The sequence below is a fragment of the Dendrobates tinctorius genome, unplaced genomic scaffold, assembly GCF_039654945.1.
Source record: "Dendrobates tinctorius isolate UK_male_01 unplaced genomic scaffold, ASM3965494v1 ptg000029l, whole genome shotgun sequence".
Taxonomy (NCBI): Eukaryota; Metazoa; Chordata; class Amphibia; order Anura; family Dendrobatidae; genus Dendrobates; species Dendrobates tinctorius.
This window is the reverse complement of record NW_027361697.1, coordinates 13,357,214-13,370,533: the sequence shown is the minus strand read 5'-3', so window position 1 is coordinate 13,370,533 and position 13,320 is coordinate 13,357,214. Positions and strand designations below refer to the sequence as shown.

At 40.5% G+C, this 13,320-nt stretch overlaps 1 protein-coding gene across 1 annotated transcript in view; it reads right to left on the bottom strand.

The window, feature by feature from the left end:
* Positions 1-3,015: 3,015 nt before the first annotated feature.
* Positions 3,016-13,320, bottom strand: part of PTBP2 (polypyrimidine tract binding protein 2) — a 76,079-nt gene continuing 65,774 nt past the window's right edge. Inside the window, exons 9-14 of the mRNA XM_073571400.1 lie at positions 12,342-12,481; positions 10,813-10,846; positions 10,231-10,323; positions 4,879-5,095; positions 4,648-4,725; positions 3,016-4,481 (exon numbers count right to left, since the gene is read on the bottom strand). Coding sequence (XP_073427501.1) covers positions 4,352-4,481; positions 4,648-4,725; positions 4,879-5,095; positions 10,231-10,323; positions 10,813-10,846; positions 12,342-12,481 — 692 coding nt within the window. The 3' untranslated portion in view covers positions 3,016-4,351. The remainder of the gene's footprint in view (positions 4,482-4,647; positions 4,726-4,878; positions 5,096-10,230; positions 10,324-10,812; positions 10,847-12,341; positions 12,482-13,320) is intronic.

Sequence of the window (13,320 nt, the reverse complement as noted above, 5' to 3'; positions counted from 1 at the left end):
TACTACACACATCTTGAAAAATTATTTTTGCTTTACACTTTTCCATCACTAACATGGTAAGGGGTTTAAAAACAAATTCAATCAAGAAAATGGACGCGGCTCACAAAGCCTTTTAAAAAAAAAAAAAAAAAAAAAAAAAAAAAAAAAAAAAAAGAGGCAACCCCTTCTCAATCACCTATGCTGCCTTTCCAGAGGCATCAGCACTTACTCTTGGGGCTCGTGTGAAATGGTTAGGTGATCACTGTGGCGACTTCACTCCCCTCTCCTTAGGACAAATAAGACATCTGGAGGAAGTGACAGCAATCACAGCTCTCACTTCCTCTTAAAGAGGGGACAATGGAAGCAGCTGATTAGTCGTAGGGATGGCATGACAATTTCATGCAAGCCCTGGGAAATCCAGTGCCAACACAGGAGCACAATATAGATGTTAGTTTATGGGAGGTGGGAGGGAGAGACAGTAATTGAGGAGTTGTGCGCGTAACAGACAAGCCCTTTTAGGGTATGTGCACACGTTGCAGATGTGTGCAGAATTTTCTGCACAAAAAAATGCATCTCCTGGCAGAAACCGCAGCTGCAAATTTCACAAACTTCGTGTTTTTTGTGCGTATTCTATGCTTTTTTAGTGCTTTTTTTACCTGCAGATTTCTAGAATGGAGCAGGTGGAAAACTGCAGCAAAAGCGCACAAAAGTAGTGACATGCTGCTTTTCATTCTGCACCAAATCCACGCGGGGGGAGGAAAAAAAAAAAAAAAAAAAAAGCAGCATGTGCACAGCGGATTTTGTTTCACATAGGCTTTAATGCTACTGTACATCACATGCAGTTCTGCTGCGTATACGCAAGGCCAAATCTGCTGCGTATATGCAATATCCACACTGTGTGCACGTAGCCTTAGACATTGTTATATCTAAGAACAGCTTTCTGTCTAAAAAGGAAACTTTCTGCATTCAACTACATTATATAAAACAATTATGTCTTTATTTGAACATACCCCAATATAAAGTTTTGTAAGATTTTTGACTAATTTAATGGCCACTGCTTTTTTTGTTTTTTTTTTATGAAAAAAGGCCCAGGATCATCAAGTCAATTTTGCCAAAAATCTGTCGTTAATTGGTTTGAAGAGTCACACAATGTTTGCACAACTCAAAGTTCAGGCTAAATTGGCAGACCTGGAGGAAGGGGGCAGGGAGTGTGACACCACAGCTCATCTAATTCATGACAAGCTGGGACTGTTATTACACCAGAAATCTTACTAGTGTCTGGGACTGGAGCAAGTTTCCTGTTGTGATGCATGGAGGCTTGCTCCTCTTATTGAGACTTGTTGCCGTCAGACGCTCTCGATTAATTAAGACACGCATAAAAATCACCGATTTGATGAAGTGGGGCCAGTATCTAGATTTGCTCTTAAAAACGCAAAACATTTACTGTACTTGTTTTACAACTGATGCTAATAATTTAGCAGTGGCTATGCAGATATGAAGAGATTGTTCATTGCTATATAAAAATTTTCTGGCTATTTTGAAAATATTTTTAGCCTCATAATACTTCACTTTTCAAATGAGTACCAACTATTTAGTTTTTTTGTGAAATTTCATAATCCATAAACATTTTTTTACCACCATCAACATAGCTGTATGAAAGCTTTGTGTGTGGGATATACATATTTTTCCCACCCTCAATAAATCAACTTCCCACCCCCATTCACCATTTTATTAACCCTTTATTTTGAGAATGATCTGTCCAAAATGAGGAAAGAAGTGAATTTCTCTAACATGATGTATTTCAAAGTTTATATTCACCTGCACTTTTGTTTAATGAAATAAATTGATACAACATTTACTCTTTGAAAGGGCGTTTCAGCACAAAAACGACTGTTCAAAACCAAGCACAGGCGGGCGCTTGGTGCGGCTAACCAGCTCAGTGCGCCTTCCCACCTACTTGTTTTGCATCTATCTTTACCCCCCACTCATTTGAGTGACATCTTTGGCTTTACAGGAGCTGGAAAGGGCCAGGGGTTAATGGGAAAAAAAAAAAAAAAAAAAAAGAAAGGTGCAGTGAACTGCTTGGCCACACCAAAGTTCACAGAGCGCTGTGCTTAATTCATTCTTTTTGTACTGACAGAATGCCTTTAATTCCTTTATTTGAAGTTGAAGATATAGGTTTCTACACAGATTTCCTAAATGTATTGTTTAAAGAGAAAGTCTTATTTTATAGATGACCCTCCCCAATAGATGCAGAGGGTAGTGTAGGGAAATTAGAGGAGGGGTATCAAGATGGACAATGGGAAGGGAGCTTTAGGGCTCGCTCAGACTAGTGTATAGCATCCAATGATTCTCTCATACAAGAGAATCAGATGCCATCTGCAAATAACCCCTGGTTCAAACTCTGCTGCAAGCGCGAGCAGAGTGTGGGTTTTACTGTGATCCAATTCTCTTGCATGTGAAACATGGATCACAGGTGCGGAGAAGATGAACTTAATGCCTCCATTCTGTGATTCGGCGTATATCGGACTGCACTGGGATGACATTCTAGTGCAGTCCAATGTTTTGCATGCACCCGTAGACTTGTATGGGTGCATGCCGTTTGATATACGCAGTCAATTGCCGCATGCATACATTTTTTTTCTTCTCATGTTGACTCAGCATGAGAAACTAAACGCTAGTCAGACCTGCTCAATAGTATAACGATGGAGCAAATGCTATCCGATAAGCCATCGGATACACTCGTCAGAGTTATACTCTGGCTACTTGCCCTTGCCAGTGTGAGCGAGCCCTTATAGTGAGGCAATTATACCCCCAAAATCAGACAGACAATCCAATGGCAAGTCCATAAAAGTACTCCATTTTAAAACAGGTAGGAAATTAGCATGGACTGCTTGGTTTTCAGAACGTTAGGGCAATTAAGTTAAGGTAAAAGGTAAGCATTTGTCACCTGGTAGAGAAGTGTGAATTTAGAAGCATAGTAGAAAGAAACAGAGCTGAGGAAAGAAGAGGCAGCGAGAGAGACAGAAGAGAGAATACAGAGCTACAGAAGTGTTTATTGAGCATGCTACAGAGGTAAGCAGAATACACACAAGATGAAATCAAAACCACCGTCAAACCTTCCAACTTTGTTAGAAAATTAAATTTTTAATTGTGCCGCAACCAAAACTAGGCTGAATTTTACATTTCTAAAAGATGTAAAAACTCAACTAATAAAAAATATACATGACCATTTTTCCCCCTACATAAACAGAATCTATGGTTTTTAACAAAATACATCACTTTAAAAATGTACTTGTCCAGAAGAGAATCAAGTTAACAGCTCTGTGAAATAAAAAGGAGCTGCTTTCTTGATTGCAGCTTGTAGATTCTGAGCCATGTCTATAAGTCAGGTCTGTTTCTAAAATACAAAATATTTCTGAAGTTCTCCTTTTTATTAAAACAATATTACAATGCAAGAAAAAAAAATTAAGACTAAAGGCACATAAACTTTGGTCCCACCTGGTTGTCAGTTATCAAAAACTGTCACTATTCTCTTTTGTCAAAAGGCTCTCCCTGCCATAGTAGAAATACATGCACCTGTTTCTGAAATTGCTTGACCAGTCTGCACATGCTCAGAAATCCACAACTATATCCAAGTAGAATTACAAACAGATGGCAATATATAGTTAAATGCACATCAGTCATATCAACTTCAAAAACTACAGAAAATTTTCAGCCACAAACAAGACATTACTTTAGTGCTCACATTTAGATGATGCGTCTCACAACAGTGTACAAAAAGGTTAAGAATCAACAAGATTTTCTTTGGGGGGGGGATCCGGATTGAGAGTTTAGGCAGGTGGCAAAAAAAAAAAAAAAAAAGCTTTAGAACATGTGACAAGGGAATTAAGTGAAACGGAGTGGGAAGAATAAAAATAAATGGGAATGGTTCTCGGTAGAAGAACCAAGGCTTAACCTTTTTACACATCAACTAGTGCATAATGCATTTGTACACATGTAACAATGTGCCCATGATGATATACTAAAATGGTAACACTTAAGAAAACAATACACATTTTCATAAGGCACATGTCCATGGATAAAGAAAAAAAAAAAAAAACAAAACAAGTAAAAGCTGAAATGGAAACTTAAACACAAATGGCTTTCCCTAGTCACCCCTTGTACAACCCTGCAGCTAAATGTTAACTGCATTTAAAAATGAATTTCGAAATGAACCAAGGAATGATAACAGAGTGAAGAACAAAAGGCTCGGGGGTCCCCACTTCTCTGAACAGTCTATTGGCGACAATACATTGAACAACGCAAATAAACCAGACGCTCCGTTTTTTTTTTGTTTTGTTTTGTTTTGTCCACCCTCCTCCCCCATCTTTTAAATGGTTGACTTGGAGAATGAAACTCTCAAATGGTGATTATCACTGATGTTGTAGTTGTGGAGGTCAATCAAGGCCTGTATAGCTTCTTCCACAGTAGACATCTGGAGGAGAGCCATTTTATGGTCCCTAAAAAGAAAGATCAGAAGGAAGAAAAAACATAAATAGCAATATGTTATTCTTTAAAGACCTATACAGTCTAAATTACGCAGTTATCTTGTAGTGAAAAATATATACATACATATTTTAGACTCAGGTCTTCTATTTTCTCTATATAAATTACATTATAACTTACTGGAAAAATTTGAACGCTTTGACGGTCCCTCCTGTGTTGGTAAACAGCGTGCGCAAGTCATCTTCAGTAATGGTTTGCCTAAAGAACAAAATAAAAAAAAAAAATAAAAAAAAAAAAAAAGCACAATGAAGGCTTTTTTAAACTTTCCAATTTCATCTTCCACCTTGTTCTTCCCATGATAAGCTGTCCCAGAGTGGGAAATGTGCAATGATCAGGGCACACGTTACTTACGGAATGTTTGATAAGTGAAGAGTTGCCGATGGTGGGAAGATATTCTGAAAATTTTTAGAGCCGGGCTTCTTGAAACGATGAAGAGGAGAGTTGCCAAAATCTTTAGTTAGCCCTTGATCATCAAGCCCTTCTCGAGGTAGCTGTACTGTTTGATGTTTGGATAATGTAACCCTGATAATCTTTCCGTACATCTTCTGTCCATTAAGATGACTCATTGCTGAGGAAGAAATACAAGCATTAAAGCATATCCTGCATGAAAAGAAATCTGCCGCTTAAGCCAAGCACTGTGCTAAATGAAATACCCCATAGCGTAACTAAAGTGGGACCATGGTTCAAAATCAAATCGTAAGCAAACGTCACAAAACCCAAAGTAAAGTTACTGAAATGGACCTACTCATCATTTCTGCCACCATTGTGGTCACGATTTTCATTGGTTTGCCATGTGAGTTACGGTGGCATATACAGCTCTACGTCATTTCCATGACAATTGTTCATGATTCACAAATGTTAATTCAACCTGAAGACCTACAGGTCATGTACACAAGGGTCCCCCCCAACTCCAGTCCTCAAGGCCCACTAAGAGATCATGTTTTCAGGATTTCCTTTGTATTGCACAGGTGAAGCAATTATCTCCTGAGCAATACTAAGGAAATCCTGAAAACATGATCTGTTGGTGGACCTTGAGGACTGAAGTTGGGGAACCCTGATGTACATGACTAGCCCCAGGCAATGCTTAATTTAGCCTGTAGGGTGTATTCACACTACAAGCTGCACTCGTTAAACAGATGCTTTCTCTGATGTCGCTCTCCGATTGATGCACATACGGCAAAAATAAGGACCTCCTGATCCTGTAGAAACAGGCATAAATCAAAAGCATTTAAGCTCTTTAAATGAGCACTACTGGACAGCCCCTCATTATTAGCCCCACTATACTAATTTAGAAAAACCTATAATTAGCTGGCATGCCGGCATCTCTCCTAGCCATGTCGGTCTTCCACAGATCTCCTGACATTGTCACGTGACCACTAACTGGCTGCAACATGCACAATTCCATCGAAGTGGAAGAACAGTTTCTTCTGCTCAGATGGCAGTGTGAAGGCTGATCGGCTGCAGCGGTTGCGAGATACTATGACAGAAGACTGGCAAGATAGTCTCCTGGACCGATGATGCTCCTTCGCCCTCAGCCATGTGTACAGGGGGGTATGGGACACAAGTAAAGATTTATGAAATTTATATAGTGGGGCTAAATATGCCAATTATCTCTTCAGAGAGGAAGAAAATTGAACTCTATAGCATCACCTATTAGAAGCAGTGATCCTAAAAGTCAATATCTACCCTTTAACGAGCCTTTGCAAAAAAGCAAACTCAGAATCTCAATTTGCAGACAGTGTTTTGGGGTATTGCCCCTCATCAGTGCAGAGTATGAGAGCTGATTTGGCTAGGGAAGAGGCCAACACTGATCTAAGCGGTTAGACTTTTCCGTATGGAGAGTGACATGTCACTCCAGAGAAAACGTACCCCTCAGACTATAGTGGGGCTATTACATGTACGGCACAAGTTGGTAAGCAGGTGTAAGGAGCAGGTTCACAGTGATAAGATAAAGGCCGTGTATTACAGCTCGGACCGGCCTGGAACAGCGGTTGTTGGAGTGCCGCCCGAAACTCTTAAGGTACTGTCACACTTAGCGATGCACCAGCGATCCCGACCAGCGATATGATGCGGTCAGGATCGCTGGTACATCACTAAGTGGTCGCTAGTGAGCTGCCACACAGGCAGATCTCACCAGCGACAGCGCAGGGGTCGGGGGTCGCTACTTACCTGTCACACTAGGCGAACAAGACGTCCTCCCGCCCGCGTCCACGCTCGTCTCTCCACAGGAAGCCCAGCAGGAAGCTGACGAGAAACGGTCCAGGACGTTCTCGCGCGATCAACGATAATCAGCGGGTCGGAGGCAAGTATCAGACATAGCGATATCGCTAGCAATATCGCTATAACGTCACAAAACCTGTGTGACGTTATAGCGATATCGCTTACTGTGACAGGCTCTTTAATCTGTGAAATACTGCTGTGAAACTGGCAGTGGCATTAGATGTGCAACAGCATGGGGTCGCTACAATACCACAAAAAAAAAAAAAAAAAAAAAAAAAAAAGGGCTGAAAGTGTGATCAAAATGTCATACCTATCCCAAAATGGCATCAATTAAAATGTCTTGCCTCACAAAAAATAAGCCCTTGCACAAGTCTATCAACCAAATAATGAAACTGTTATGGGTCTCAGAAAATGGATTCATTTGTTTTATTTACAATTCTTTCAAGGGGGAGGGGGCTAATACATTAACATGTTGGGTAACTCTAAAATTGTACTGTGCTAGGCCATTTTTTTAACCACACAACGTACACCCCAAGAACAAATTTCTAAAAAAAAAAAAAAAAACATTTGGCAGAGTTGCATATTTTTTCGCAATTAGACTGCACTTTGAATGACGTGTGTACAAACATTAGATGAGCCTTGATTCAAACTAAATGGTCAGGATCGATCAAATTATACTAAATAACTTGAGCATAATGCTAAAACGTATGCTACTGTGTCAGGAATTGTTGAATTAAAGGAGCTGTGCTATTCAGTAGATACATGTAATCCCCAGAAGACAATTCTGGAGTATCTTTAAACCCTTCATGACCGGAGCTTTTTACGGTTCTGCGTTTTCGTTTTTCGCTCCCCTTCTTTCCAGAGCCATAACTTTTTTTTATTTTTCCCGTCAATATGGCCATGTGAGGGCTTATTTTTTTTTGCGGGACGAATTGTACTTTTGAACGACATCGTTGGTTTTACCATGTCGTGTACTCGAAAACGGGAAAAATTCCAAGTGCAATGAAACTGCAAAAAAAATTTAATCCCGCACTTTTTGTTTGGCTTTTTTACTAGGTTCACTAAATGCTAAAACTGACCTGCCGTTATGATTCTCCTGGTCATTACGAGTTCATTAACACTAAAGATGTCTAGGCTCTTTTTTATCTAAGTAGGAGGAAAAAATTCCAAAGTTTGCTTTAAAAACAAAAAATAAAAAAAAGTTGCGCCATTTTCAGATACCCATAACATCTCCATTTTTCGTGATCTCGGGTTGGGTGGGGGTTTAGTTTTTGCGTGCCGAGCTGATGTTTTTAATGATTCCACCTTTGTGCAGATACGATCTTTTGATCGCCCGTTATTGCATTTCAATGCAATGTCGCAGCGACCAAAAAAAACTTAATTCTGGCGTTTCGATTTTCTCGCTACGCCGTTTAGCGATCAGGTTAATCTTTTTTTTAATTGATAGATCAAGCGATTCTGAACGCAGCGATGCAAAATGTGCATGTTTGATTTTTTATTGTTTTATTTTGAATGGGGTGAAAGGGGGGTGATTTGAACTTTTTAAAAACATTTATCTTTAACTTTTGCCATGCTTCAATAGTCTCCATGGGAGGCTAGAAGCTGCCATAGCTCGATTGGCTCTGCTACAAAAAGTCTCAGATCGTCCTCATGTAGCAGAATTACTGCATTGTTATGACCGCCGACCACAGGGTGGCACTCATAGCAATCCGACATCAACAACCATAGAGGTCGCAAGGAGACAAAAACAACCAGCACACAGGCAAAAGATGCTTACTTGCCCAGGCCACAGAACAAATGCACTAACAAGGTGCAGCGGACCCCAATGAGATGGCACAGGTGAAAAAATTTGGTGCATTATTATACCAAGCGGCCATTTCCTGATTGTAGGCTGGCTGCCTCATCAGGTATTTTTGCACCTGTGCCATCTCATTAGGTCCGCTGCACCTTGTTAATGCATTTTTTCTGTGGCCTGGGCAGGTAATCATCTTTTGCCTGTGTGCTGGTTGTTTTTGTCTAACTTAGGGTGTGTGCACACGTTGCGGAATCTGCTGCAGATCCGGCCCTGCGGATCAGCAGCAGTTTCTGCTGCGTTCTACAGTACCATTTTAGTCAATGTAAAATGAAAAACGCAGTGCACACGTTGCGTTTTTTCCTGCGGATTTAAATCTGCAGCAGGTCACTTTGTGCGGATTCCGCAGCGGTTTGGCACCTGTCCATGACAGGTGTCAAACTGCAGGGCAAAACCGCAGGATAATCCGCAGATAGTGGGTTTACCTGCAGATTTAGACAAGTCTGCATGGAAAAATCCACAGCAGATTCCGCAACATGTGCACACACCCTTAGTCCTTTTTTTTAGGTCTCAAGGAGACCTCTGGTTGTTATGCCAATGAACCCCGATCACGTGTTGTTCTATACCATCCAATGGCAGTAAGGAGTTATGCCTTGCATTGCACATTCCTCAGTTATTCTACCTGGATCTGTATAAAATTAAAATAACTGGGTGTTACCATTCCCCTAGTCAACAGTCCCAGCACTAATTAGATCGTGCAAGACTATGAACAAGTCACCAGTTTGTAACACCCAGGTATCAAATCATTCATAGATTTCCAGAACAGAGGAACTTACTGAACATTTCTAATAAGAGTCACATGTGGAACAGATTTACCGTATTTTTGGGACTATAAGACACACACTGGATTTTCAGAAGGCGAGTAGGGAAAAAAAAAAAAAAAAAAAAAAAAAAGTAAAGAAAATTATAATAGAGATATATATTATATATAATCTCTCTATCAAATGGGGGCCGTCTTACAGTCCAAATTCAGCTTACCAGGGAGGGGGAATCGGCACATGTGGAGGAGTGGTCACGGCTTGTTTGTTGGCCTCTGGGAAATCCCATCCCAGGCTGGTGCGGCGGGGCTCCGCTGGCATTTCGTGAAAGCCCAGAGGCCCCCGCAGATCCAGTGCTGTGATGCGGTGGCTTCTGGGAAAACATCTGCCAGGGGCAGCAGATGCTCAGAGATCTTGTCCCACAGAGGAGCACCACCGCCACACCACACTGGGAAAGGACGCTGCACCGCCCTGCAAAGTCAGACCGGGACCACCGCTACAGTATCTGTGTATATTCCGACTATAAGACGCACCCCCATTTTCCCCAAAAAAATTTTAGGCAAAAAAAGTGCGTCTTATAGTCCAAAAAAATACGTTATTTAGTAAAATTGTTAAGTCAGAAGAACCAACTAAATTTCTTCAGGATTTCACACGGCTGTAAAACTCTACTGGGTTTACACATCTCTGGCATAAACACTTTTATTTGACCTTTTCTTTTTACCTTATATTTCACTACTGGAGAAAAATAAAATGTCCCCTCAGATTCAAGATAACAGGTTTTCTTTTAGAAGGGAAAAAAACAAAACAAAACCTGATACAGTATTTTGCTTATGGCACTTTTTGAAGTGCTTAATGCATTAAGACACCTCTTACCCAGTTGTGACTGGTTGCCATCAGCCATTTGTATGAGAGCGCTGTCTTTCTTATTGTATAAAATCTTCACGCGCTGCACGTCTCCATAAACACCTTTTATTGAATGCGAGAGAAAAAAAAAAAACAAAAAAAAAAAAAAAGTCTTATTAGCAAAATATGAGTTTGGTTAGCAACACTAGATTTGAAAGGTCAAATGAAACAACCAGACATCAAAAAAGTACCATTCAACCAGGCCTCACATACACAAGAATGAAAGAAGATCTTGAACAGTGAATTTCGGATAAGAATATATTTGATATACCCTCAAAGCTATGTGAATGATAAATTAAAAGACCATGCAAAATAAATGCACATGCATTAAAACAATTGTGACTATGGTGAATTTAAAAAAGAAGAAACCAATGATAAGAGAAAAAAAAAAAATATAAAAACAAAACAAAACAAAACAAAAAAAAAAAAATCAAAAAAGAATAAAATCAAATTACTATTCAAAAATTACACCAAAGTGCTAGCTACAAATAAAAAAAAATAAAGTGAAATAAAAATGAAATTAATAATAAAAGTATAGTGCTAACAACATACCGAAGAGGGTAAACAGACTTTGGGGCGAAACCATCTTTAGAAGGAGAGAAGAGCAAGCAGCGTAAGACAAGAAGAGAGAAGAGTCGAGGTAGAGCGGAGATGAACAGATCATCCATAACGAAGGGTGGATCCCGCAGAATGGTGAAGGTGGTCATGGATCATGGTTCAAGGCAGTTAATTGGGGCAAGTTGGTCCGAGGAACAAATTGTTCAAGCAAAGAAGCATGAACATAGGGAGGTGGGGAGGAGAGAGGGAGGGTGGGGAGGAGAGAGGGAGGGTGGGGAGGAGAGAGGGAGGGTGGGGAGGAGAGAGGGAGGGTGGGGAGGGTGAAGATAGACATACAAGATGGGGAAAGTTTGACAGCAGTAATTGGAAAACATTAATAGGAAGAACGTCACACACGAGGAGGATAAGGATGCAAAGGGGAAGGGAGGGAGGGATGGGTTGGGAGATGTTGCAGAACAAAATAAAAAAAAGAAGTGGGGAGAAAATAAAATAAAGGTCAGTACAAAGGAAATGCAGGAGTTTGGTCAGAATAATGGTTGGCTTATGTACTGTACAAGAAATAAAAACTAAAAATGTTGACATCCAAGAAAAAAAAAAAAAAGTCACATTCATAAATTAGAAAATCACAATACTAATCTGTATTGACATGGGAAGGCATGCAGTAGAAATTGTGGGCTTACATCTCACTGCATAAGGCATGGCTAGCATTGAGAGGAGTAGGATGCATCAAAGTGGACGGCCGACTAATTATTGAGACATGTGAAATGATGAGACCTACAATGCACACATTGACTAGCCTTAGCAGAGAGATGAACAGACGCACAGGAATGAATCAGCTTGCTGCTCTCTAGGATCGAAAACTCCTAGACCAACTCTTGGAGAGCGGCAATCTGCTCACCTTCACATGGCAATACATAAAACAGAACATGAGAAAGCGGCCGGCGGGAAATTCACGCTCCCAAAACTTCCCAAATTTCAGTATACTCAGCATCCAGACAGAAAATGAAGGATAGCGCAAATATGGCAGCACTAGGAGAGGAGAGACAGGTCTCAGAGACAGATACAGCAACACAGAAGGTGAGAGTACGGCCAGATACTGGAAAGAATAAGATTACTAAGACAGGAAGGGCACATCATCAAAATCTTTGGAAGAACCTTGAAAGAAAAATGTATTAGAGCAGTCGATACAAAATTGAGAATTGTGGAAATAAACAAACACGGCAAGTATGAAGCATACAATAAAGGAAGCTCATTAACAACAAAAATCAGGAGCATGATAACTCATACAATGTGCATTACAATGAATGGAGACTTAAGCAGGAGAGGTTATAGCATGACCATGATTATCATGGTGATCTCTTCACAATAAACGTCACTTCACATGTGTAAAATAAAACCACATAGTACATTGATAACATGCACCCATGTTAAACTTGTTGCAGATAAAAAATTAACAAAACAATTGACTGTACAAAAAGTAATGTTTCTTTAACATGTATTTGTTGTGAATTTGTGTCACTGACCTCTTCGTTCAGATTGCTTACAAGAAGAACAGTGTTGCCAGCCGTTGTAACGCCGTGCATACTAACACGGCCCGCAGCAGCAGCGGCGGCCGCAGCAGCGGCATTCGGTATTCCTAATGGGCTTAGTGCACCAGGAACAGCTGCAAAATTGAAACACTCGTGAAAAAAAACCTTAACTTTATAAGAATGGGATGAAGGTAAAAAAGTCTCAGGGGAGAAATACAGCAACACTAGGTACCTGCAAACTGCAGCATTAATAGCGCGCACAGCTTCAGGGCTTAGAATCAGCCTCTTTCCATAACTATAGGCTCTTCACATGTAACAACTCAAAACACACCGATGTGCCCGATTTATGCGCAATTTACAAAGGACAGCAGGTAAAAATAAGAACACACTGCTAATGGCCACACAATTATCCAGCAATACGGCAATAAAAGGGAATCAGTAAGTTTTTACTATGTAATCTGGGGATAGCATGAGGTAGGGGTTAACACAGAATTCAATGATGTGTCACAAATCAGGCTGTGTACTGTTTACTTACAGTTAAGGTTTTATCAGTAGGACAATCATTGCTGTGACTAGCTAGCCAGAGCACTGGTCCGACTGACAAGCAGCTCACTATCAATTGACATTGTATCTAGAGAGCCTATTGCGGATAGGGGAAACTTTCTCAGCTCCGAATCAGGCTAAGGCTGAGTGCAGACGGTCTTTTTAGCCCTGCGGATTTTTCCCGCGCAGAATGGAAGAAATCCGCAGGTCAAATGACCTACATTTTTCCTGCGGATTTCTTGCAGTTTTTGTGCGGTCTTCCACTGCGGATTCTCCCCTGCGGATTTGGACACAGGGGAGGTGGAAAACCGCACAAAAGAAGTAACATGCTGCGGATTTTTTACCGCGGAAAAATCCGCAGCGTCTGCACAGCGGTTTTGTTTTTTTTCATTGATTTTAAGGCTACTGTACATCACAATGGGGATATGCA